Raw genomic sequence first — 26,939 nt, 5'->3', positions numbered from 1 at the left:
CAGAGCAGAGCTCTGCAGGGAAATCTCAGGTGAAATGAGTGATCCAGCCATGATCACATTGAAATAACACCAGCAGAAGGGAGGTTCAGCTAGATGTAAACAGGATGAAAGGTTACTAAAACTCAGAATTTTTTCTCATTCATGTCACAGACTTGAGGTCTAAATCCCATTTTGTTGTATTTTTCAGATTAAGCATACAGCACTCTCCATTCACTCATGGTAAATTAACAGCAAAAAGTTTCACCCCACAAATCTGTGTGTTAGTTTCTTGAAATTAGTGCAATGAATTACATATTTAGGCTGGAAAACATCTCAAAGTCATCAAGTACAACTTATGACTGAATGCAACCTTGTTAGCTGGACTACGGCAGTGAGTACTGCATCCATTTTTTCCTCAAACACCTTCCTGGGAGGCCCATTCCAGTGCTTGAAAACCCTTTCAGTGAAGAAATTCTTTCCAATGTCCAGCCTGAATCTCCCCAGGCGTAGCTTGAGGCCATTTCCTTTTGTCCTGTCACTTGTCACCTGTGAGAAGAGATGGATCTGTACCTTTCTACAAACTCCTTTCAGGCTGTTGTAGAGTGATAAGGTCTCTCCCAAGCCTGTGGACTAACTTTAAAGTACTTGCATAAGATGCAAGTGGTTAGCAAAATCAAACCTAAATTTCACTTGGGGTCTCATGGGACTAATATCTCATGCAGCATCAGTAAGTACATTTTAAAGGGGCTCACAAACTTCTTTCAACTTCTTTTCCCAGGAATTAAATAGGCAAAAGCTCGCAAAACCTCAGAGTTTTCAACTTGCTTTGCTTTGGCATACTTGCAAATTTCAAAAAGGCCCATCTGCCAATGACATTTTCTGGGGTTTAGAGGACAGTCATGGTATTAAGTACCTTAATTAGTTGATAACGTCATTACTTTTTATTCCTCTCTTTGCTCACTTTTTGGAGGAGGAGAATTTTTATTGAATTAAATAACTAGAGTTGTGGTGGGATAGCCTTGGCAAAGGGTGAAATGCTCACCACCTATTCAGCAGGATTAGAGAGAAAAGTAGAATGAAAAAGCTCATAGGTCAAGAGGGAAGGATTGCTCCCTGGCATTTGTCACAGCAGAACATCTTGACATGTGGAAAATCAATCTGTTGCTGATTTAAAATAATGGGAGGTTAATGGGAGACAGAAGGACAAATGCTGGGATAGCTTTCTTGCCCCTTTTCCCCAGCTCAACTTCATTCCTTCCCCTTAGGCTCCTCTACCTAGAATCATAAAATCATTAAGGTTGGAAAAGACCTCAAACCTCATCAAGTCCAATGGTTAACATAACACTTCCAGGTCTGCCACTAAACCTGAGTCCCTGAGTGCCACGTCTACACCTTTTTTAACATTGCCAGAGGCAGTGGTACTACTGCTTGCCAGTGCAGGGCAGCCTGTTCCAATGCTTGTCTGCCCTGAAAGTGAAGAACTTTCTCCTAATATCCAATCCAGCCCTCATCTGCTGCAACTTGAGGCCATTTCCTCTTCTCCTTGTGCTTGTTACCTGTGAGAAAAGACCAAGCCCACCTGGCTGCAGCCTCCTTTCAGGCAGTTGTGGAGAGGAATGACTTCCTCTCTGATCCTTCTTTTTTCCACACTCGGCACCCTCATCTCCCTCAGCCTCATAGGACTTGTGCTCCAGACCCTTCATTAGCTCCACTTCCCTTCTCTGGAGTCACTCCAGTACCGCAATGTCTTTCTCATAGTAAGGAAAAATTACTCCACTCAATTATGTAATAGGCAATTTACATCATGATTTCATTACATAATCTGCATTTTGAAAAGTTATTGAGAGAATTTCAAGGTTGGAATTACACATTAAGTGATTTCGTGTGTTAACAGATAATTCAGGGGCTGAGTTGTATATCAATAGTTTTATGATAATAGATATTATAATGGACTTGTGATGATCCCAGGACCATCATAAATAAAGGACTACCTTAAATTACATTGCAGAGAGAGAAAACCACAATAAACATCAAATAATTGATGACTTAGTATGACACTCAGTGTAATGCACATTATGATTTATTCTTCCCCACCTCACAAAGCAGGAACAGTTTTCAAGTGAAATATTTCAGTGATCTCACCTGCCTGGTGGCTTGAGACTAAGCCCCATTCCTAAGCTTGTATTGCCAAAGCAAAAACTAAGGTTGCATGTAGTTTCCCATACTATGTGCCCATGTTCCCTGGATTTTAAATGCCAAATGTAGAGTGCATTGTTAGGTATTAAAAGAAACTGCTATGAGGAATTAACTTAGAATTCTCAGCTCTTCAGACTTTCTTATGCAGAAACAATTTTCATAAGGAAAACCAAGATTATCCTGCAAAAAGTACAATTCTGTTTATCCAGAAACTGCCAATAGTGATGTCACTCTGTGCACCTTATAGAGCTGCCCATTCTTTTTTCACTAATGAAAGATATTTTAGAGCCAGTATTCCCAAAAGTTTTTAACTAGTAATTTTAATTAGTAATTTTAACCTCTAGTGTTTTTACACTGGACCAGCTCACACAGAGCTATGCCACCTCTCACATAGAAAAGGTGGGGAGTGAGATGGACTTCTTTATGAACCATTACAGTTGTATGTGGTTTGCTTCAAGTACCTTTTTAAAAGTTTTTACCCTTATCTGCATTGTTATACCTGTGCATAAACCTGTGCATTGGGTGGGTGGGGCCTGTGGGTGAAACACTGATGGGGCAATCAGTGCTGGGCAAAAGAAGATAGCAACATTGCCAAGTCATTTTGGGGATGAGAGAACACTTTTAGGGCAACTTTATGCAGTGACTGCCTCCATGAAAGACCATGTGTCTGAGATTGCAGATTGAGGATGATGCGACCTACAGCATACACATACTGTAGTGTCGCCTTCTGTTTGCTCTTGGAGCCCAGTGGTTCATTAAGGGGAGGTAGGAAGCAATTTGGCAAATTGTGTTGTGGTACCAGGTGCAGAGCTAGAAGCCAGACCTGTGAGCCTTGTCTTGTGCTGAACATGATAGACTTGCCTAATGGTGGTCCTTCACTCAATGGTCCTGGGCAAAGTTGGTAATTTAAATCATTTTTATGGCATGGTTAATTTCATCCTGGTGTTCCAGCTTGTGGAAATGGACTGACCCTGTAGAATTCTTCTCCAGAAGAATAAAGTGGGTAAGGGAGAAATTATTTCTTGTGAGGGTGCTGAGATGCTGGAACAGGAAAGTTGTGGCTGGACCATGGCTGGAAGTGTTCAAGGCCAAGTTGGATGGGGCTTTGAGCAACCTGACCTTATGTTTCTGGTAGTGGATAAAGAAAGAGGTAATTTTTCCATTCTGCTACTGCTGCCTGGTATGAGCTGGAGATTAAGCACTGCAAGGAGGAGAAAGGATACATGGCTGGCTGCTGTTGACACCCAGGTTGTGTCTGGTGCACTGTGCCCATGGGAGAGGCATCCAGGAGGATACAGGGAGAGGAAGAGAACTGCATCCCGTGTTTCACTGTGTGCCATCAGGCCACACAACAGGAAGGAAGAACCCTGAAATGTCAGGTCCATCAGGCTGATGCCTTTTTAGCTGGTGGACTTGGCAATGTTAGGTTTAGGGTTGGACTCGATGATTCTAAAATTCTGTTCCAACCGAAACAATTCTGTGGTTCTTTGGTCTAGTGAAGGTGCGCCTACCCACAGCTGGGGGAGTAGAAATTAAAGCTCTTTAAAGTCCGTTCTCACCCAAACCCTTCTGTGAGTCTAAGAGCTGGTGTTTACTTGGCTGTTGTGGATCTCACTTGTGGATACTTGTGCCAAGATCTAGATTTTCTATTTTTGTATAGGCTGTGGCTGGAATTAAATTAGTTGTCTCCATAGCAGCCTTTATGAGGCTGTGTTCTGGATTTGTGACTAAGAACATCAGTTAAACAGCAGTGTTTTGGCTGTTGCTGAGCAGGGTTTGCCAGTATTCAAGGTTTTCCAGTTGTCCTTTCCCTCCTGTTTTCACTGCCAGTGAGCAGGCTGGAAGTGGGTGAGAGGCTCTGAAGGAATGCAGGGAGTCACATCTGATCCCAACTGACCACAGCAGTATTCCATACCAGACAGCATTATGCCCAGCACCAAAAGCTCTGGGAAATAGACGAGAAAGTGGGGACATCCATGGTTATGGTATTTGTCTTCCCAAGTACTGTTAGTGTGCCAAAGCTCTGTTTGCTGCTAGGGAATTGTATATAAATTCTTTATTTTGCTTTCATGTGTAGCTTCACATGGAACAGCTTCACTGTTAAGCAGTCTCTATCTCAATCTGGTCTTCTCATTTTTGCCTTTACAATTTCTCTTTCCTGTCCTGCTTGGGTTGGAATGAACAACAGCAAGGTCAACCCACCGTGTTCTCCTAGAAGGCCTTAGTCCTAGTGGGAATGGAATGGGAGCAACCTATGAAAGCTGTGACTAAAGCTCTTAGAGTCCTCTAAGAGCAGACTGAGGTTAAATCAGTGGTGAAGATAGGATGCTAATTAATTTTGTATTGTGTAACATACTGCAAAAGCCCTGGAGCACTGAGATGAGGTTACCTTTGGAAGCAGGCCTCCCCCTTGCACAGCCTGGTAAGCAAAGTGAGCCTGAGGCCAGCAGTCATCCCCAGGATAAGGTATGGAATTGTCAATGCTAGGAGTGTCGCTAGATGCACACCAATGTCACTGCTCTGTGTGCAGGACAAGGTGGACCTGACAGAAATATCAGCTTGCCCTGAGGCAAGAGAGAATCCCAAACCAACATCTTGTTTCAGCAGGTATCATTGTGAAATGTAAACCTTCCCTAACCAAAGCCAAATGGAGAAAGAGGATACAACCTTGAAAATGTAAGCCATGTCCTAAAGGAGACAGAGAGGATCATGTATCTTAAAAACACTCCAAGTGGCAGCCAGAGATCTCACTGCACCCCAAAAGGCAGCTGGAAGGAGCTGGACAGGCCATCTACTACAGCTTTTCTCAGGGCTGTGTTCACCTTATAAACAAGATTCATATGAAGGATGAAAATTGTCCAGTGTCTGTGCACTGACATACCTAGTGTACTTGTACACTCCTATGAAAAAGCAAGTGGTCTCCCACTCTCTCTCTTTTTTCCAGCAATCAGTGTGCCTGCCCAGGGAATGCCTGTGCTGGAGCCTGGCAAAGCTACAGTCCCTCCAGGTCAGCACCTGCTATACCAGGCTTCTGGTAACACAGCTGTGCTTAGGGTGAATGTGGTGGTGGGTGTGCATCCCTGTGCTGGAGCTGCTCCCTCCTCGGGAAGGTTCAGTAATGCTCAGTTCACTGACAGGGCCTTGCAGCAGCTGGGAAAATGAAAGTGGGCAACAGCTGGGTGGTTAGAGGCAGCTGGGGCTGCAGTGGTTGCAAGTCTCACCGAGCCAAAACTTCCACACCAGGCAGCAGGAGACTGGTGTATCACAGTGTAAAATAGATTCAGGACACAGAGGAGAAAGGACGTAAAGAGAGAAGCAAGGTGGTACCAGTGTCAAATACACTTTTTTTAATGGTTTTTTTTCCTCTAGGATTTTAAAATATTTGGAAAGCCATAATCAGTGGTAAATATACAGCACTGAAGTTAACAGCAACTCTAGAAACTCAGTTCTAGACAGGTGGTTTGATTTTGCCAAACAAGCCCCAGCAGAAGGTATCTCTAATGCTGGAGTTAGTTCTCCCCCTTGGGCAAACTGCCTAATTTAGCTTTGAGAATAAATGAGTGCCAACAGGCTTCTGCAAACAAGGGGAGAAGTTCTGGTGTCACAGCCCTGGCTGTTTAGCACTGCTTGCTGGTGTCTCTTCATTAACTCTATTAATTTAGACTGTCTACAAATATAAGTCACTGAGTCATAAAGTAAGCTTAAAATATCACAATTAAGCAAATGTGTTTTCCATGGTTTTACTGAAACTGAAAAAGTAGTTCTGTACCAAAAATTTACACAGTTGAGTAATAATACAAAAAGTTAATTCTGCCAGACAGAATGTCAGTTAAATCCACCAGAATGAACACTGAACCACCATTTATTGCCAGACCAGTGTTAAATAAAATCATTGAATGAACATAGAAACAAAGTAATTCCAAGCTTCCTTAAATAAAACTAGTAGCAATTAGCAACAATTCTGCAGGAAGATAAACATTCATGATATTTGCTTTTTACATGCCATCATAATGTGTCTAGCATGTAGTATGTCTTCATGCTTGCAAATTACATTTATGAGCTCATTACAATGGATATTAATGTGTAAATGTACTACAAAGCAACCCACCATGATATATATCAAATCTGCACATTAGAAGAGCACCTCTACTAGTCACCCCTTTAGGAATGATGCTGCAGGAAATCCAGCCCAATCCACTGATTCCTCCCACAAAATGTCAAACAAGAAAAGCCCACACCAACCAAACAAAAAAAATCATCAAGCATATTAATTTTCCTCCTATGATTAACTAGGCAGGGCTATGCATTTAGCAGTATTCCTAGAGGTGAATCAAACCAGAATAAACCTGGGTTTTCTATATTATAGTAAGAACACGTGAGACTGCTTCACTGGTCCAAATACAGTATTTTATTACAAAAACTGCTTCTTACATTAACAGGTCATTTCATTGCATCCCCTTAATTAGTACTTTTCATTGACAAAAAAAAAGGTAAGATTTCTTCTTAAAATAAATACTCCCCTCCTCAAAAAGAAAGTTCAAAAGGAAATTGAAAGAAAAAAATCCCCTCCTTTTTTTTAAGAACAGTGTGGTTTTCTGGCTTTGTTTTATCTCAGCTTAAATGGTGGATATACACCTATTCTTAAAGAATAAGTGTCACACACCTTATAAAAAATCCCCAACATAAGGTACACAATGTGTATGTGTATTCCTAAAGAGACTTCTTGTTAAATAAGTGTAAACATCTGTTCTTGACTCGTTTGTTTGAATGCACTCCTATCAAATAGTATTTGAGAAACTACATTTACTTAAATACCTGTCTGACACACAAGTGTTTTGAACTTACCATTTCATCTATAAAGTAACAAAACAGTTGAAGACCGTTCTTCCCTACTTCAGTACAGATCATATTTAACAGTTCAGAACTTTACAGACCACAATTTTTACATAAAGGAATAACCTAAATTGTGGAGTTAATCACTGAACACTGCTTAGCTGAAGTAGCAGCAAATTAAGTACTATATATAGACAGATTTATATTAAATTAATTCAATTAAATTGTTTGATAGCCTAAGACCTTTTACATGTCAGCAAATTAAAACTGGGAGTTCACAGAAAGTGATTAGGCTTGCCATCACTTTAAAAAACATGCTTGTCTAACCAGAAAATAAAGATGGCAAGGACCAGTGCATTCAATCCAAGTTTACACCAACTTCTTTTGTTTTGTTACTTTAAATGTACAAAGTACATTACATTACTTTTCAGTTTAGTAGTTAACCAGGACCTTGTTAGATGAAATAATCTCAACCTGTAAAAACATAAGACTGACTTTTTAGAAAGTGATGTGTAAGAGTAAGAATTCCAAAGCCATGTTCAAGACGTCTGACAGGATTTCTTTCACAGTCTCTAACTGAAGAAGGTCAAGCCTAACTAGTCTCAAGTCTTGATCTCTTAGTTTCTCTTACACAGACATCATTGAGTTGAAGGCGATCTTTATTCTAAACTTCATAGATTTTGGTTTTTTTTTTTCTTTGTGCACCTGGTCAATTACTAGAACAATTCTTCATTTCAAAGCCATTATAGTATTCAAGCTGCCTTTTTAGTGCAGGTTCCTTGAAGATCCTGTAGATTTATCTTTGACCTAATGAAACAGAAGATAACTACATTAGACAGTTATGTAAAATGTTACACTGTTCTTACGTGTTGCATTTAGTCACATAATCCTTATTGACTCTCTTGTCATAATTGACTCCTCTTGTAAGAGGATTGATCAAAACAGCAAAGAAATACAGGAATTTTTCCATTTTTTACCTGTTGTGGATCATGTGGCTTTTGACAAGATGCCCTGCTGCAAGGGCAGCCATTAGTGATAGCTCCCCTGCCATCACTGTAGCACAAACAATTTTAGCAAGCTGACGGGCATTTTCACCAGGGTTATCTTGGCTTGCACCTTGAACCCCTAACATCTGGAAGCAAATACAAGGCAGTATTATGCTATGAAATCTAAGTCAATTTATGATGTATTTAGTATTAAAGTATTTACAAATTATATCCAATCAATGAGTCTCTTTAACATTGTACATATCTTAAGCTTTAGAAACTGGATATATGAAAACAATTCATTAGACATTTCTAACATTTTCATGTAAAATACATCAAGTTTCAAGCAGCCACATTCCCACAATATCACTTGCATATGAAAGCAACCTTTAAGAAGGTAAGTTGTTTTCAACTTGCAGAACTATACCTGCAAACAGGCCTGCTGTGGGAGCAAGTTGGTGCCTCCGCCAACAGTCCCTATTTCTATGGAAGGCATTGTGCAGCTGATGTACAGGTCTTCGTTGTTGGAACCAGTTCTCTCCATCAAAGTGATGCAGTTGGAGCTTCCCACATTCTGCGCAGCATCCTTCAGATCAAGGAGAAAAAACAATCCAGACACTCAAATCAGTGTTTGATTAAGAATTATTGAACTAAAGAAGATATGAACTGGTGTAAAACAAACCTACCTGACCACAGGCAATGTAGATCGCTGTCACAATGTTTGCTGCATGCGCATTGTAGCCACCTATGCTACCAGCCATTGCAGAACCCACCAAATTTTTGTTTATGTTGACTTCAACTAGATCTTCTGTAGTTGTTTTCAATACCTGGACAAGGTGATAGATACACTTTTACTACCCTTTTCCTCAGGCAGGAATAGAAATAACTATTTATGGTTATTCATGGTTCTCACCCCTTGTTTACTTCTATATGGAATTTGACTCAGTCATTTTCCTATATACCTTTTATTTTTGTTCCAAAGAAGACTTTCAAATGTAGGATGCCCAAGTAACAATGTAAAAGTCAGTACAAAGGGTTTGGACTTGCACAGGCCTTTGAGAAAAGCTCACAGCTGGGTACTCCATTTCAAAGACTCTTACATTCAGAATGGAACAAGCAAAATCATCTTGGCAGAAATATCCAGTTAAGGTACCTAGACATGATTGTAACATTCCTGTCAAGTTGTTCCAGACACTAATCTCTTCCCAAATTTGTTTTGCCTATGAATATGGAGCCAAACTTAGAAGTTCCAACACGAACCACTATGCTGCATAGATAAATAAATACTATGCACAGTAATATAAAATTAAGTGTCACATTTATACTATACTGACTGTATTTTGAAACTTTCAAGTAAGAGATTTATACTGAAGTTAATATAAAAATGATCAAAGCTGGTCAAAAGAGATACTGTTGTTGAGCAAAATTTAAGGTCTTCCTGCACAGCAGGAGTAGTGAATGTTTACAGACATCGGCACCAAGTCTGCAACACTGACAAAAATGTAACATTTATGTGTAAGAGTTCAATATAAGTAAATGTAGTGGCATACAGGGCTGGGGCTTGCAGAAAACCTTCCCAAATTTACCTAAAAGTTATTAATGCCCATTATGAAAGGACTACCTCCAGATAACTACCCTGGAATGAAATCCTGAGGTTACAATAGATATTCCCAGTGACTTAGCTACAAAATGCCAACAATTTGAAAATTGTTGTAAATTACAGTAAACTACACTAGAAGACATAAGCTATGTCAATGTATAAATCCATTCTGCACACACTGTTAGAATCCTGTGTGCAACTCTGTACCCAGAATTTAGAAATGTTAGAACTGTAAAAGATGAAGAGGTAAGAGTGTTCAAAGACATAGCAGAAGTCTGTTTATTCATTGCTGATAGAGAAACTAGTACTTCTCAGCATGAAAATGAGAATAGCTGGGAAGGTGGAACAGCTGCGTCAGAGCTGTAAAATCTTGAGCAGTAGAATGAAGATACAAGTCTTAAGGATCTCTCCCATCGAATAGAATCAAGGAAGGTACTTCTCACACAAGGCAAAGCTGGACTGTGGCATTCTATCCAGAACACTAGTTCTAGAAGTCACACAGTTTCCCATAAGGGACTGGACAAATCACTAGGGGAAAGCAAGCAAAAAAAGCCCAATCATACAGGCAAGCACCCACCTTTAAGATCTTAAAAAAGTGTTACAATAGAGTGAATTCTTCCCTGGATATTGTTTCCCATGGCCAGTGCTGACAACCAGGTAACAGGCAATGGATTGTATATGACACACAGAGGCCATCTTCTGAATTCAGGTGGAAGAGAATCTAAGACACTGTTATAATTGAGGACAAGCTGGCCAGAGAATACAACCAGCATGGCTTATAAAGGTTACCCTTGGCAAGATGCCAAGACAGCTTTGGAGTAAGTAAACCATCTGATTATCTGTTTCCATTGTAGTAGGAAGCATATAAATACTCAAGAGAAAACCAGGTGCATTTTGAGACAAAAAAAATGAGTGAAAGGGTTGAAAGACTGGGTTTAATGACAGATAAAACACTGTGTGCAAAATGAGGCACAACTTTTCAAAGGTTAACCATGAAAATCCTAATGCCTTCAACTAGAGATGCATCATTAAACATAAACACATTATTTCACACCACACACAATGAAAAAGAAAGTATCTACTGATTCAGAGAAATGGCTTATCCTACAGAAGCACCTGAAAAACATGTACGAACTGTCCTTACCTGGAAAACAACTTTCAGTTCATGCATACGATGTAAAGTTAGCATCAGTTTTGCAAAATGTATATATTTTTATAAACAAGACACTTACTTCTCTAACAACCTTAGCTGGAATGACTGCTTCACAGACAACAGACTTTCCTCTTCCTTCTATCCAGTTTATAGCAGCAGGTTTTTTGTCTGTACAGTAGTTACCACTGATAGCTATAACTTGAAGGTCAGGAAATTCTTCATTCAGCCTTGCCAGTGCTTTTTCAGTACCCTGTTAGAGAGAAACAGGTAATAGGCTAGGTTTCTCATTATGGATATAAAACAAGCTGTTCAAGGACAGTGGAACAGTATTCTAATCAGACAATCAGTTACAGTGGAAGAAATGAACAAAATATCATGAAGAAACAAGAAAGAGGAGGGAAAAAAACCCAAAAATTATGACTATCTTTTTCTAACCACTTTGGGAATTATATTGGAGAGTAACTGATTTTTCCCAGTACATAGAGACTCCAGGGATCCATTCTAGGTGCATGGACATATGTTTACCATACTGAAGATACAATAGGAACCGAGTGAAACATTACAGGCATGGAATGAATTAATTTCCAATGCAGTGGAAAGAGCTTCTCTATACCAGGAAATCAGACTAGAAAATCTGCTATATTAGGACTTTACTATCATCAAATCCACTTTTATAATGGCTGACTGCCTATTCTATAAGAAGTTTAATTCTAAGACTATTCATTTCCCATAGCAAAAAGCAAGCCAGCAATCTAAGGATCACATCTCAAGTTCTTCCACATTTGCATAAAAACAAGCCCAGAGAACACCTCTCTGCTCCTAATTCTTTATTTACTAGGAAGTGATAATAGTAACAGAATTATTGGTTGCTGGATCTTTGGCTCAAAGGAACAGTGCAACCAACTTAGCTTCTCCTATTATCAAAAATACTTTATTTATATAATTATTAAAAATATAAAATAAAAAATTACTTTTTTCTTTCATCATTCTCTTCCTAGTCTTCTCTACGCTTACAAAATCAAACATTCTTATTATTTTGTGCAAAGAGCACTGTGTCTTATCTTTCTGTCTTTCAGATGTCAGGTAGTCACAGGTCATTAGGCTATCTTTATTTTTAAAAAGGAGTATCACTTTTTAAAAATACTTAAGGGGAATGGTTCTTACTTTCGAAATCATATTCATTCCCATTGCATCCCCTGTTCCCGACTGAAAACGGATATAAAGGTTACGACCAGCCAAGCTGATGAGAAGTTTTTGTAGGCGGGCAAACCTGCAAGAAAATTCAACTATTACTTACAATCTTCATGGGAAAATTAGCTTTAAGTGGCAAAATAACAGTAAATCTTTGCAAACTGCACTGATTCCTTTATGAATCCTTTGGAAAAGACCTGCAAGACCAACGAATCCAGTCTTTGATAATCATCTTTTCAACAGGACCATAGCTCCAAATGCTACATCCAGTTACTTACTGAACACTTCTAGGGATGGGGTTTTTTTGAATAAGCACTTTAAAAATATTCACTGTAACGGTGTTCACTGTCTTTTTATGTTTTCTATCCCTGAACTTCAAGAAATAAAATAACCTGAACTGCTAACATAGATTTTATTCCTTTGTATTCCTTAAAACATCTCACTACCAGATATAAAGTAATAATGAGGTCTTTGGAAATTCTGATATAAGTTTTATAGCAAGGCTAAAAGCATGCTATCTTCAACAATGCAAGCTGCACAAGTCACTCAAAATGCAGAAAATACTGCATTTAAAAAGCAGCATTAACTGATTCTGGCCAAAATACAGATGTATCTTTGGCTGACACTTGTTAAGAAGCACAACAGGTAAGGAAATCTCTCTCTGAATCTTCCTAAAGCAAGAAGGTAATCATAAGCCCTAGAGAAAACTCTAGGGCTTGAAATTGACTTATTCTTAGCACTGCTTTACATTTTTTTTAGCATTTAACATCTAGCATTAGTTTACCTTGTATTCTCTGAAATCTCACAGAATAAGTATTAATAAGATCATCTCAAAGGCTAAAGATCAGACTTTGAGGTTTTTTTCTGCATAGTAAATACAGTTACAATTACTTTGCCTAATAAAAAAATCAAAGTAAGTTTTTAGGATTTTTGCTATATTTTGCTAAAAAATTCTCAGACAAATTAATTTTATATTAACTATTATGCAACATGTATCTATTTGTTGTTAATACACAGTGGTTTACCATTATCAGTGAAAAATGTTTATAACTAGCCTTGGCATGTAGCCAGAGTGACTTTTGTCCACTTAGATACTCAAAACATGGGATAGCCAAAATGAAGATGTAATTTCTTCTCTTGCAGTACTCCAAAAAAAAAACCAAAACAACTGAGATCTTTCTACCATCCATAGAAGTCTTATTTGAAAATGAAGCTGGAACAGCCATTGTACTAACCTACTTGTGCTGTCAAAAGCTTCCTTCATTATTTTAAAACCTTCAGGGCTTTCAAGCCAGACTTTCACCTCTGCAGCTTGGCAAGCAGTGGGCAACCTTACAACAGGTCCTCGAGTCATCCCATCTGCCAGAATACGGCTACTTGCTCCTCCACCAAGCTAAAAACCAAAGCAGATGGGGGACAAAGTAAGATTACAAAGTAAGATTTTAGTTTTCAAGAAGTAAAAAATATGCATTATATAAACCTGAATATATTTAGGTTTATATAATGCAGATTTTTATGCATTATATTTATGTATGTTTATAATATAGGAAGTTTTTTAAACTTTTCAAGTCACACAATACTTACACATATTGCTCTACATCCTCTGTTTGTGCTTGCTACGAGACATCCTTCTGTTGTTGCCATTGGCACCTGAAACTCTTTGTTATCCAAAAACAGTGGACCTGCTACGCCTACAGGAATAGGCATATATCCAATCACGTTTTCACAGCAAGCTCCCATCACCTTAAGAGAAATAATACAAAACAATCACTAAGGTTACACTCCAGTGGTACAGCACATAGAGCACGCTACATACTATGCCTATGACTACACCAAGGCATCTTAGTAAAACACCCATAAATTTACCCATAAAGCAACTCCTTGCCACCTCATAAAGTTAACAGCTACAGCTAACACTATTCAACACTAGGCAGATGTATTGAATCCTGTACAGTACTAAATGTTATTTACATAACCCTAAAATTTTAAAATTAATTTTATATAATTTTCAACTTTAACTTGAGCTCAAGGTAGTATTATTATTCAGTTAACTGTGGCTCACATTAGTAGAACTCTGCATCTCTTAGATAAGTCAGCTGCACACTTTGATAGGAAATATTTTTTGGATCACTTACAAAACTCAGGCACCGCCCCAAGTTTAAAAACATCAACAGTAATTAAAAGTGGTGCCTTGTGTTTGCCTTTTGTTTTTTTCCTTCTACATGTTTTGACCAAGCTCATTATTAACACATATACATGCCTATGGCTTTTTTTCCGTAGAACCATAGACTTGTTTGGGTTGGAACGGACCACAAAGACCATCTAGTTCCAACACCCCTGCCAAAGACAGGGACACCTTTCACTAGACCAGGTTACTCAGAGCCCCATTTAACCTGGCCTTGAATACTGCCAGGACTGGGGCACCTACAGCTTCTGGGCAACCTGTTCCAGTGTCTCACCACATGGCAAAGAATTTCTTCCTAACATCTGAATCTGCCTTTCTTCAGCTTAAGGCTGCTCCCCCTTGTCCTTTCGCTACATGTCCTTGTGCAAAGTCCCTCTCCCACTCTCTTCTAAGTCCCCTTCAGGTACTGGAAAGTGCTATAAGGTCTTCCCAAAGCTTCCTCTTCCAGGATGAAAAACCCCAACTCTATTAGCCTGTCTCCTCACAGGAGAGGTATGGTGAGGTATTCCAACCCCCTGATCAACTTAGTGGCCTCCTCTGGAGTCATTCCAACAGGTCTATGTTTTTCTTCTTCACGTGTCTGAAAAAAAGTTTTACAGTGAGTTCTGCTTGCCTACTTTGTACTTACCAAAGAATAATTATAATTCCTATAAGGAAGATACTGCAAAGATGAAGGTTCAGGAAGTTTCTTGGATAGTATCTGTCTGCGAATGGATACGCCTCGCTCCTGGGTTTCCATTAAGGTTTCCAGTTTGTATGCAGGAATATGCTTAGCATTAACTAAGCTGATAACCTCAGCATCAGTAAGAAATTTTGCTCCTTCCTGGAAATATAAATGGAGGAGAGAGAAAATACAGACTCTCCTGGTGAAAATACTTTTAAATGTTTCCAAAAGAAAAAGAGTAACAATTTTACTTTGCTAAAGGACTCAACTGCCCACATCAGGTTTCACAGCAGGCCAACATATGATCAAAAACTTTCATGATCAGACACCCATTTATATGTGTACATGATGAAGCTCCAAAGACTTGGTATGTTATGAATAATGAAGCTGATCCCTCCTCCCACCCTTCTCAACTGACTTGACTCATTAAAGGGTTTTGTTTCAGTTGTGACCTCTGCATCCCCCCATGTTATGAAAGCCATGCAATTTTCTGAAGAATGATATTACCTATCTAAATTATCTAAATTAAAGGATTATCTAAAAGTTGGTAAAAGAACTCTAACAATTCTTAAATCAGGTGCTGTAGTAGAGGTTAAATAAAAAACCTGTTTTTCCATACCTGTGCACTTCCAAGTATACGAACACATTCCTCAATAGAACGTGGTTCTTTAGGTAACTCAATCTCTTCCTCTTTTCCGCTGAGATATGAAGAATTTTCCACAGGGCTAGAATTGCCAACCACAAATGTAGCCTTGGTTGATGACTCTGCTAATACAGGTTTTATGACTTCAGCTGCACAAAGACAATCAAAATGAACCCCGGTTTACAAAATCCTGAAGTTTTGATACCAAATGTAATATGCTGCCAAAGATTGCACAATTTGTTCCAAATACTCATTAATGGGTCCACACTTTAGAACTACAAAAATTACCTACCACTTTCATCTTTGGGAATGAAAGTTTCTTCTGCTGTATTAGATTTCTGATTGTTTTTCAGAAGTCCAGCCTGCTTCCTGCAACAATTTTCAGGGACCTTTTTCTGTACCATCACAGGAGACGTTATGGGATTCTTCAGTGAGAGGGTAGATTCAGTCTCCGCTTGCTCAAAGAAAATATATTTAACAGCAAGAAGAAGGGCTAATCCAAGTGTGATTACTTGCTCAATATCCATACTGGCCATTCTAAAAAAGATCAAAAAGTAAATATACAGTACATACAATTTGTTGCTTATAACAGCATTCTGACATTTTTTGCTTCAGAAGGGGTAATAATTCCATTATCACTTATAGTTACAAAAATTCCAGTCAAAGGATATTTTCTACCAGGACATGAAGTATGCTAGGCTAGGGTGGAAAAATCATTCTTCATACTATTATCAACACAAACATCTTCAGATGTCATTAAAGAGTTACCAAAATTTTGCTAAAAAGCAGCCCCAGCAGGAAAAATTACTATAAAATATTAACTGATAGCTACCTCAAATTGATTTTACACCTATCCCCCAAAGACAAGACAAAGTTTCATTTATCATCCTCTACCAGTTATGACTACTATGATGCAAAATGAACTGCTAAGAGTGGACAAAAACCCCCTGCCTAAACCAAAACATCTGCATTCTCAGAAATAACATGAAATGACAGGTGACACTAACTTGAATTTAGCTGAAGGAAAAGCCATGGTATAAAATGGGTTTTGCATTTAGGCGTGAATAGTCAGAGTCTCTGTGTAAGTAGTTACTCTAGTGCAGTCTTAAAATTATTTCCCAGTATGCTGTGAAAGATGCAAGTGGGAAAAGACAGTGTTTTGATGCATACAGGACAGCTAGCTCTTGATCATGTTCTTGACTACTTCAAGGGTTTGGACAAATGGCATAATATTGACATTTCTTCTGAAATGTCATCTCTGGCTCCACAAAGTCCTACAGTAGTGGTCAGCCCTGCAAGTCTACAAGTATTGTGATCTAGAACAAGCTTCTAGCTTAGCTTCTAGCAGCAGAAATACAGCACAATCACACTTCTGAGAAGCCACCCACCTAGAGAGGTAGAACTGCCACAGAGAAACATTAGGTTCAATTCTCTTTGGTGCATTCTCATCCAATCCCACTGAATTTTCAACGGTACTGTTTTGAGCAGCTGGTTCAGCTATCCAACGGCTGTGGGCGTGAACAAGAACCAAACCCAGTGACTGTATCAAAAACACAAAACAGGTTAATTTTTCAAATGTAAATTGGTATCTAACCTACTAAGAGTAAATACTGTCCTCTTTTCGTTTGGGAATTTTTTTGCTGTTTTTTTCCCCATGCTTCCCATGCGTCTACAGTCTAAAAGCTGATTTTCCACACCTTTCATTCATACCCTTTAAGGCCTACTGTGACGCTGTTGTACAGTAGCTTTGGATGTGTCCCACCCACATTTTTTCTCTTGATCAAAAAATGAGCAAAGGAAGTTGAGGGTACTGCAGGGTTAAGAGGGAGGGAATTAGTACACATGGAAGAACCCTGAGTGTTTGGCACAGAACTGGCATAAGCAGGAAAATGACAGGTGTAGATACAGGGGAAGTTAATTAAAAACTGTAAACTGTAAGTCCAGCTAATGGGCTGCAAAATACAAGTCTATAGGAAACGAAAGCTTGATTTTTGCACCAGAACACCTCACTGATTGCATAACCATAGGTGAAAAAGAGCCACAAACCATAATCATTTTGACCCTCTGTGTTACAGGATTTGGTTTATTCTCTTCTTCTTCCAGAACACGAGCAAAATGACTAAGCTGCCATATAGGGCGCCCTTCACGACTCTCTCTTGAAAGCTGCAAAAAAATAAAAAAACTTTAAAGTAGGTCATATATAGCACCCATTAGAAGAACCAACAAATAAGATTCCACACTGCATTTTTATTTGATCATTGAGAAATTTGTACCAAGAGTCTGTAGTTAGACCTTCAATCAAGAGAAACCCTGGACAGACAGTAAGTTACAGTGTCATCTGTATACTCTGCTTTAGATCAGAGCTACTACCAAGTGTGATTCATTGACAATGATATTTACAAGTTACTGTCACCAGTTTACTTTGAAAGGAAGATGAACATGCTGGCATGTAACTCCATGATGGAAAGTATAGCCTACAGAAGCACAGGGCTGAATACTAAACTTGAGGTTGTCTTGAAGTTGGTCTTACCTCTAATACCAAGGACACACAGGCTGGAAAGAAGGTCATGAAGACAAAGTAGTTGGCAAGAACAGACATACAGCCAAAGCAGCACATAATTTCAAGCTGTCGTACACCTAAACAAAAATACAATTTTTTCATTTGAATATGCAATTAGCTATAGTTGAAGAAGTGCTGTTGAAGAAGTTGAAGAATTAATAAAGAAATCAAAAATCATGTCATTAAACTGATATTACAGACTACAGAAGGAACTACTGAGATTAATTGAAAACAAACATCTAAGCCCTACTCATTGTGCACTGGCTTATTCTAAGTACAATATGTTTTTATGTGTTGACAGAAAAGTATTTTAAGGTGTAATTTTAAATGAATACAAATAAAGTTCATCAAGATTTTGAAATTTCACAGTAAGAGCTTGAAACTCCTTACTTATTTGAGCAAAAAAAATTAGCCAACATTATGTATTGAACTCCCTTTTAAAAGATGGGATGTTCAGGCACGAAGCAACAGTGTACATGTTGCCTACTCCTTCACAAGTATTCAGAAAAAGCCATGTTAGCCATGTTGCACATGCATTACACAAATGCCATAGTAAGGATGAAAGACATAACAGTATAAAATGTTTTTAAAAAACTATATGCAACACCAAAATAAGTTTTTGTCCCTAAGATATAAAGAAGAAAACAGCTTATTAATACACAATTAAAACCCTGAAAGAACCAAAATTATTTGAAGAGCAAGTGCTCTGGAAGATACTGTTAAGATATGCAATACAATTGGAAAAAAACCCAAACTAAATTTTATGAAAACAGCTGCACAGAAGTTCATTCCTACTACACAATGCTCAAGGAAAACCATTACTTGTATTTCAAACTTTGGTTCGATGTGTACGTATTATTCATAGCTGCAAGAAACCAGTAAAATAAGCTAAGTAGGAGATATATAAATAAATAGATTAGATCCCTCCAGTGTCAAGGGTAACATCTATTATTTGAAACTCTCTGTATTCTAATGTCTCTCAAAACGCCGTTTTTAACTGGAAATATTTAGGCCCTTAGATGTATGGCTCACCTGACATGGTACCAACACCAATTACAAGACACTCCACAAGTGCATCCAGCGTAAACGTAGGGCCTAGTATTGCCATCCCACGTGAAATATTTTCTCTGACTTCATCCTAAAAAGAAAAATTTCTGTCCGTTAACATGAAGAGAAAAACTAAATTAAGTTAGACATAACATGAAAACTGAGTTGTATTATGGTGGTAAGGCCTTGTAAAACATTTATTGAAAAGGAACTACTACGACAAAGCATACAGAGAATGTATTCTATTTCCTCTAAGTTATTATACTTTCACAGTTCCTTGACACAAATTTTTTTCATTACAATTTATTTCTTTACCTTTGCCTCATCAGTATTCTAAGCTTCTACAACACTGATGGGCAGGGACATTAATTACAGTCAATTCAAAAGAACAACACTTCTAAATTTGAAGACATGAAATAGAAGGCACTTATGTCATGGCATTTCAAAATTTCTTACAGTCACATATCTGTATTCCAACTACAAAACTTCTTACAATCACATATCTGTACTCCAACTACTATTACTTTAGTGTTTTATATTTAACTCTGTAGACTCAGCTAGTTGAAACAAGGTCACAAAAGGCACTAAAACTTTCTGCTGGGGAAAAATGGATTTATTCCAGAAAGCAGGCATGATAAACTCTAGAGAATTTTCTGCTGTTTACCTGGTGATTGTATTTTTGGGGCAGCAAAGGAAAAAAAACTGTAGAGGAAACCTATTTGTAATATATTTTCTTGAAAATTAGTAAAATAATTCTGTACTTGCAATTATTGTAAAATAATACAGAATGCATTATATTGCACATATAGAAACTGTACAGTGTAATAGACAACAAATTAAAATATAATAGGTAATATTATGTCACAATTAGAATATGCTAATGCCATGTAGAGTATTTCCTAAGTACAAACTAATCCCACTTAATATACTTTTATTTTAGAATTTAGACTATTAGGAAACAAACATTACTAGGTATGACAAGCAAGATGTCCTGTCAATCTCTCCTGTTGTGTTGTGTTAAATGTATTAGAGCATGGATGTTCCTGTCTGCACATATGCTACATTCATTCTGCTAATATTTGGCCTAGAAATATGCTTTTTTTCAGTAGTAGCACTGTAACATTTGATGTGTCTTTATATACCGTTTCCAAGTCCTAGAAATTAACTTATTTTCTGTCAATAACCATTTTAAGGAAGACTTTGTCTAGGAACTCTAGCCTCCTTGGAAGAGCTGTAAGCTTTGGTGGTTTAAAGTTCCAATTTAATGAAGTCATACTCATACATACAATTAACAATACACATGGCTGTATTACTCTTCACTTGAACACTGATCTGGCTTGAAGACAAGAGAATATAGAATCTGGATACAATCTGATCCTTTCATTATTTATGTATCCCCAAGACAGTATACTGCCTGTTTATCTCCCCACTCATACAATTATAAAATGGTTTGTCCTGAAAGGGGCCTTAAAGCTCACCTACATTCTAATCCTCTGCCATGGGACAATGCTCGATTACGAACATTAAATTAAAAATCTCCATTGCAAGACAAATAAACAGAATACCCCCAGTAAAACACCAACCAACCAAAAAGTCCTTAAAAATAACTCCCCTGACCTGGGAGTTGGAGCTGAGAGCAAATTTGGCTAATGCACTTGCTCTTGACAAATCAATCAGAAGCAGGAAGAATGGTAAAGCTTCGCTGAAAAAAAAAGAGGCATATATTAAAATGCAAGGTTTATGGTATAGGGAAAAAAAAAGTAAGCATGAAATGCAGAATAATGAATAACAATTCATTACTTACTTTAAACCTGTCAGTTCTTTATCCAAGAAGTGAATTACCACTGTACTAAAAACAAAACTTGAGAAGATTGTGAAGAGGCCAGCAATACCTTAAAAAAACAAGAGGATGAGAATTTTTTCATTTATATATATTGGAAGAAGAAAAGGAGAAAACACCAAAATGCCCCCACATTTAGATCAATCATAACAAATGAATGAGAATTCCTGTATCAGTGCATTAACAGCAGCTGAAATGCAAACTGAAGTACATGCTATTTTTACAGTTATTAAAATCTAAAATTTTTACAACATTCAAAGTAAGACTCATAAATAAAAGCCATAAATCTCAATTTAAGTAAAATTAAAACTGACTTCAACAGCTCTATTATCTCAAGTATTTCACACAATAAACAGTTATTTCAAGAATGACATTTTCAGTGTTTATATAATCCTACACAGCCTTTCACAAAAAAAGAGAAAAAAAGCACTTTGATACACAGAAAACATTTTTTCTGCTGTCTAGAAAATAACTAAAATAATGCCGTTGTGAACAGAAGGATTAAAAGGTTAGTACTCGTTACCAATTTAGGTAAATGATGCCTCCCAACAATCAAAACACATATAGCAAATATAAAAATCAGATACAATACCTAAAATGTATTTTGATCCAAGTTGCCTTAGGTTCTGAAACTGGAAATATATATAAAGAATTGCTATGCAGCGTGTGATTGTCAGGATGATGATGTCACTGCTCAGAACATCCTGTATGAAATACAAAGCAATTTAGTTAGCTTTTACACTAAGGAATAACCTGTTAAGTTCCAGTAAAAAAAAAAATCTATTGTAAAGCTCCATTAAAAGTGAAGTTCCATAATAAAATAAATATCACTGCTAGTCTTGCATTAAAAGCTAAAATGCTTGGTCATTAGTCTACCACTGTTTTTATACAGCTATAATATCTGAAATGAGAAAAGGCAGCCCTGAAGAAGCTTCTACATGGCTACTTTACTCCTAATACATCACAGCTTAATGATATTCTATAGAAAACCCTGGATCTACTGATTAACACCAAGCAGTTTAAAATTAATTTAAATCCTTACTTCTTCAAGTTTGGGGCACTCATAATTCCAGCCACAGATCTTATCATTCCCAGTGAACATCTTCATAGACATCATGCAGATAGTGAGAGTCACTGTTCCCACAATGACTTCCCATGGATGAGACGCTACAAAAAGGCCATGCATTCGAAAGAGTCTGGACAGCATTTTGAAGGCTGTTTTTCTATACTTAGCAAACCTGCAACAAGGGAATATTTTATTTAAGTACAAGATTTGGTGGAAAGAGGCAGAGCTCGACACTTTCTTGCAAGACATCCTTCAGGAAATAAAAGTAAAACCACTTAAGTCAGAGATGAACAAGGAAACTAATCTTTCCATTTCCTTCAATCTTCCATGTAAAACATCTATTTCTAATATTCCAAAATATAATATTATCTGCTCCTGTCTTCTCAACCTTTTTTTTTTCTAAAACACATCTTCCTGGTTTTCTTCTTCATGGTTTTTGCCACCGGGATTAGGTTATCCATTAGAATATGGTGCTAATAATGCCAGGGTTCAGGGCTCAATCCCAATACAGGCCATTCACTTAACAGCTGAACTCAATGATTTTTGTGGGTCTTCCAAATCAGAAGCTTCTGTGATTCTAACAGTAAGGCCTCACTACTCTCACAAGATCTCTCAAAATGTTCCTATCACACAATTTTGATACTGCTTTGACTCAAAATTCTTGTTTTTACCATCTATGTAAGCACTCATCAAATTCTGTTATTTCTCTGTTACTCATTCTTCCTGTCAAAAATACTGATAAGCTATAAAAATTATCTATTAACCATTACTGGTAATGCTCAATAGCAGGAATTGAAATGTTATATTTCTGACTGTGTCTTCTTACTTTCTTTTCAATATTAGTCTGTGATATAAATTAATTACACTCAAAAAATATTCCTTCTTCATCTAAAGCATACAAGTCCTCACATAACAGTATTGTGGCAGTTCTCTTCTACCCCTTACTATTCCCTGGTTACTGGCGTGTTTCATCATCCCTTTGCTTCCAACAGGTATCAAACATTTACCATAAATTTTCACAGCTGTCTTTCACATAATTACCAACATGAATGTTCAACACATCCTTCAGACCCCATCCTGGTCTAGCTATCTGTGTTGCATCTTTATGCAAGTCTGTCGAACATCTTTACTTATGTTCTATGGCATAGAAACAAAACACCATAACATTCTCTCTTATACACATTAGTAATCAGATTTTTCTCACTGCACAAAAACAACAGCTTACAAAACTGTACTGTAAAGTTAAAAAAATGGTTAATAGCCTGGCTAACAGGGACAATCTGTAATTTACATATATCAACCTAGCGCTGAAAGATTTCCATGGAGGCCTGAGGGCTTTACATACTACCACTTCAAAGCGGATTTTAAAAAATCTATTTGTGTTGTCTTAAATGCAATAACCCATCTGTAGGCCTTACGATATTACTTCTTTTGGACATCAAAAATGAAGCTGACATTCAATGAAGAAAATAATAGACAGGCAAATCTCTCTACCTAAGCATTCCTGAAGATACCAGAATCATCTTGGTTTACTACCAATACTCATCTGAACCACATAAGCACCAAGAGCAATTATTTCAATTATTTATTTCTCTTGATCCTTCCACAGTGAAGGTGTGGCAGGATGTTTGTGGCTCAGGGAGCCAAACTGGGAAAATAATTGAGAAGATTGCCTTCCTTATGAACAAATTATTTCATTTCCCGACTGAATGCTTTTAAAAAATAAAATTAAAAAACAGCTCCCTCCTTTTAAAGCTGATATTATCCCTTCTTTTTCCCTCTATCATGTAATCTTCATCCTGTTCTGTAAATTTATGTTCTTGCAAAACTGTTCCACACTGGTATTATCATTTCTCCTCAGCATAACAGAAGGGGTTTTTTTTTTGTTTGTTTTTAATTAGGAAAACTAAAATAAAACCCAGCCAGAAGAATACCTGTGCTGAAGATTTTGCAACAACGCAAAAAGGAGAAAAAAATTCACAACCTCCTCTGTAAATACAAATAATTTTGAATACCAGTCTATTTCAGGAAAATCATAACTAGCAGTAATATAGAGCTCTACCAGTCCTAACACTAGTAATACTGTTAATACAACTATTTCAGCAAGTTGGAATGATTATCTGACAATCAAAAAAATTGGGAGGGCTAGAAAGATTTCAAAATATTTTCTTTTATTAAAATTGTTAAATTTGCTAAATTAACAATTGTAAAATTGTTAATTGCTAATGAGAAATTGTTTCTCCTATTTCTAAACAAAAATGGTAAAGAGTAAAATGGCTTCACATAATAAATTCGGGGGGAAAATGCAATAAATCATTTATTAAAATAACGATCCATAGTATCTTATAGTATTAACTGCTGCTATCCTGAAATACAGGATGCCTCATCACTCATCTTGGGGTTAACAGAGTGATACTAAGTCCTAACCTAAAGGGTTTATTTAAAGTTTTTGTGTTTATTTAACCTGCCCTAAGCACAGGATGCTTTTTGCTATGCAGTTGACTCTTCTAGAAAATATTGATGATTTCACACGCTGATTCTGCATTAGAGTGCTGTAAAAGAAAATTCAGTGCATAACATCAGCTGATATTGCTGATATTATAATATTAAAATATTTAAAATATTTATAAACACACACTGACTTTAGCTTAGAATTAGCAAGACATAAAATTAAATATAAAGCTAAAATTTAATATTTATATAATTCTATTGAGTTTCAAAATGGTGGTTCAAAAGGGATGCTTTATAAGTCCTGACTGCCTTTGTTTTCAACCAAAAATTTAAACGAGACTAGAAAATAAAGCAATCCATTTTGGGAATCGAAACCCAATGCAAAACATGAACGAACGTCAAATACGATGCCCTCAAAAATTAACCAGAGTGTAAAAACCAAACTAGACCGGTTTTATTTAATGGTTTAGAGCAATTACCACCCACGTAACAGTACGTAACAGACTTGCCTGTTAATTCTTTGAGTTTGCAACACAGCTCTCACTAACCTCAGAGCGATCGTCTGCAACACCATCTATTAGATCAGCGCTAATTTCCCATCTCCTGCTATCTGACTCAGCAGTACCTACACGAACTAAGCGGCAATGTAAGCCGAACGAAAACCCGTGCAGAGCTCACCTGAAACGCACACGACAGCACAGAGACCCTAACACACTCTCAGGAAGGCATTTTTTTTCTCAGAGGGGGAAGCCACCCCCTCGCAGGCCCATCGCTGCAGCCCCCGCGCGAAACGCGGAGGGCTCAGCCCTGCAGCAGCGCGGAGGTAACGGGACAGCGACACGGGCATCCCCCGCACACCACCCGGGGCGGTGGTGAGGCGGGGTGGCCGCCTCTCCCTACGCGCGGCGATGGCGACGCCGCCTTTCCGAACAGGCGCTCGGGACCCGGAGCCGGGGCCCTCCCGCCGGGCACGGCGGACTCGTGTTGCCAGCTCCCCGCCCCCCCGCCCGCCACCCCGCCGGGCCCCCCCCCCCGCCGCGCTCCAGCCGCACTCCCCGCTCCGTCCCGCCGCGACCCGGACTGCACCGGCAGCCCCGCTCCCCCCCGCCGCGCCCCGCCGCGCAAGGACACGCCGGCGCCGCCATCGCCCGATCGCGCGGCCAATGGCGAGCGCGCGGCACGCCCCTCTCGCGCGCGTCACTCACCGAGTCGCCGCGGCAACGGCCCGGCGAGCGCCGCGCGGCCCCACGCGCCATCAGGAGCGGCGAACACGCCATCGCGCCATGGGCCGCCCGCCAATGGGAAGCCGCGCTCCCCGCCCCGCGGCCCTTGATTGGGCGGCGGTAGCGGCTCTTTGCATGCGCTGATGGAGCGCTACGGCCGCCTCCCCGGCCTGCTGCGCCGCGCTGGGGTTGGCTCACCTGCGCGCCTCCGACAGCGCCCGGTCATACCGCGCTTTGCCGAGGCACTGAAAGCGTGGGAATTCCCTGTTCTTACTTGTGGGAAGCAGCGCTGCCCCTGACTCCCGCGGCAAGGGGGTTGGGGAAAGCAAAGGCGAAGCAATATATTTGTATTTGTGGATTTCCGCCAGAGAGGAAGTGCAATTTTTGGTTCTTGAGGCATAGGAAGCTCTGAGAGACCCGCAAGGACGCACTCCTATCTCAGCAGTGCTAGGTGGTCTTTAGATTATCTCCAGAGGTTCCTTCCATCCCTAGCGATTCTGTGATTCTCTCGGGCACCGAGTCATGTGGCTGCAAAATAGCATTGCAGGGTGGCAGGGCAGGGCCGTGCTTCTGTCCCTGAGCGGGTTCAACTGCAATACAAATACCTGCAACGGCTTTTGCAGTGGACGATCCGCGCCTCGGCTTTCCCCCAGACTGCATCTTACATGTGCCACCTCACTTGGAAATATTTCTAGTAGCTCCACATGGCACTATGCCGTGAACCATTAATGTGTTCCTCAAAAAAGGAAGTGCTGATGAAAAGGTTGCTGAAGAACTCCACCCAAAGTAGTTGGAGCGATTAAATTGAGCCAGCTCAGTCTTTTAACATGTAAATGCACTTTTCATTCTCATCTTCATTATATTTATAAATATTAATAATTTACTGCTGCATATCCATCTCCCCTGGTAACTTTTTTCTTAACAATAGTATTTTTTTCAGGGTCACACCTTCATTAGCCGAAAAGTGTAAAGTATTAGCCGTGAGATTTCTGGACTCATTTGTTAATATGTGCAGCAATTGCTGTAACTGCATATGCACCCGACTTAAAGCAAAACAGCAGTTCATACAGTTTCAACAATTATATGTATTCACGTTTCATTTAAGATGACCTTTAGTATTTCTGCTGTTTTACACTTTTTCCATGACCATGATTTTACAAATACTAAAAATGCTAATTTATCAAGGTCACTGGGAGCAGGAATCACTATGGTGATTTGGGCTCTGTAGTCTCTGCAAGTACATCACACCATGTGCACTGACATTGAGTTCTCATATCTGCAGCCTAAACATGATTATCTCAAACTTATTCCCACTCATGAGC

General features: G+C 38.7%; 1 protein-coding gene across 2 annotated transcripts; it reads right to left on the bottom strand.

The window, feature by feature from the left end:
* Positions 1 to 6,560: 6,560 nt before the first annotated feature.
* HMGCR (3-hydroxy-3-methylglutaryl-CoA reductase) lies at positions 6,561 to 25,469 on the bottom strand. Of its 2 annotated transcripts, none has more exons than XM_088054441.1 (20): positions 25,429 to 25,469; positions 21,920 to 22,116; positions 21,470 to 21,581; positions 20,842 to 20,929; positions 20,655 to 20,739; positions 19,023 to 19,128; positions 17,961 to 18,067; positions 17,477 to 17,593; positions 16,819 to 16,970; positions 15,723 to 15,967; positions 15,407 to 15,579; positions 14,752 to 14,946; positions 13,523 to 13,681; positions 13,174 to 13,331; positions 11,912 to 12,017; positions 10,827 to 10,997; positions 8,681 to 8,821; positions 8,422 to 8,580; positions 7,986 to 8,140; positions 6,561 to 7,815 (listed from the first exon to the last, which is right to left on the bottom strand). In XM_088054441.1, exons 2-20 carry the CDS (start codon positions 22,082 to 22,084, stop codon positions 7,761 to 7,763), a joined length of 2,649 nt encoding a protein of 882 aa, XP_087910567.1. In that variant the 5' UTR covers positions 22,085 to 22,116; positions 25,429 to 25,469; the 3' UTR covers positions 6,561 to 7,760. The 2 variants fall into 2 exon arrangements, with proteins under 2 accessions (XP_087910567.1, XP_014107828.1); XM_014252353.2 differs by lacking the exon at positions 25,429 to 25,469 and adding an exon at positions 25,073 to 25,244 and having other exon boundaries at positions 21,920 to 22,115.
* Between the last annotated feature and the right edge of the window lie 1,470 nt (positions 25,470 to 26,939).

The sequence above is a fragment of the Pseudopodoces humilis genome, chromosome 4 (assembly GCF_049639895.1).
Source record: "Pseudopodoces humilis isolate 2021_Gansu_Grassland_sample_001 chromosome 4, ASM4963989v1, whole genome shotgun sequence".
Classification (NCBI taxonomy): domain Eukaryota; kingdom Metazoa; phylum Chordata; class Aves; order Passeriformes; family Paridae; genus Pseudopodoces; species Pseudopodoces humilis.
Note: the sequence above shows the minus strand (reverse complement) of the source record. Positions and strands in the feature narration are given on the sequence as shown.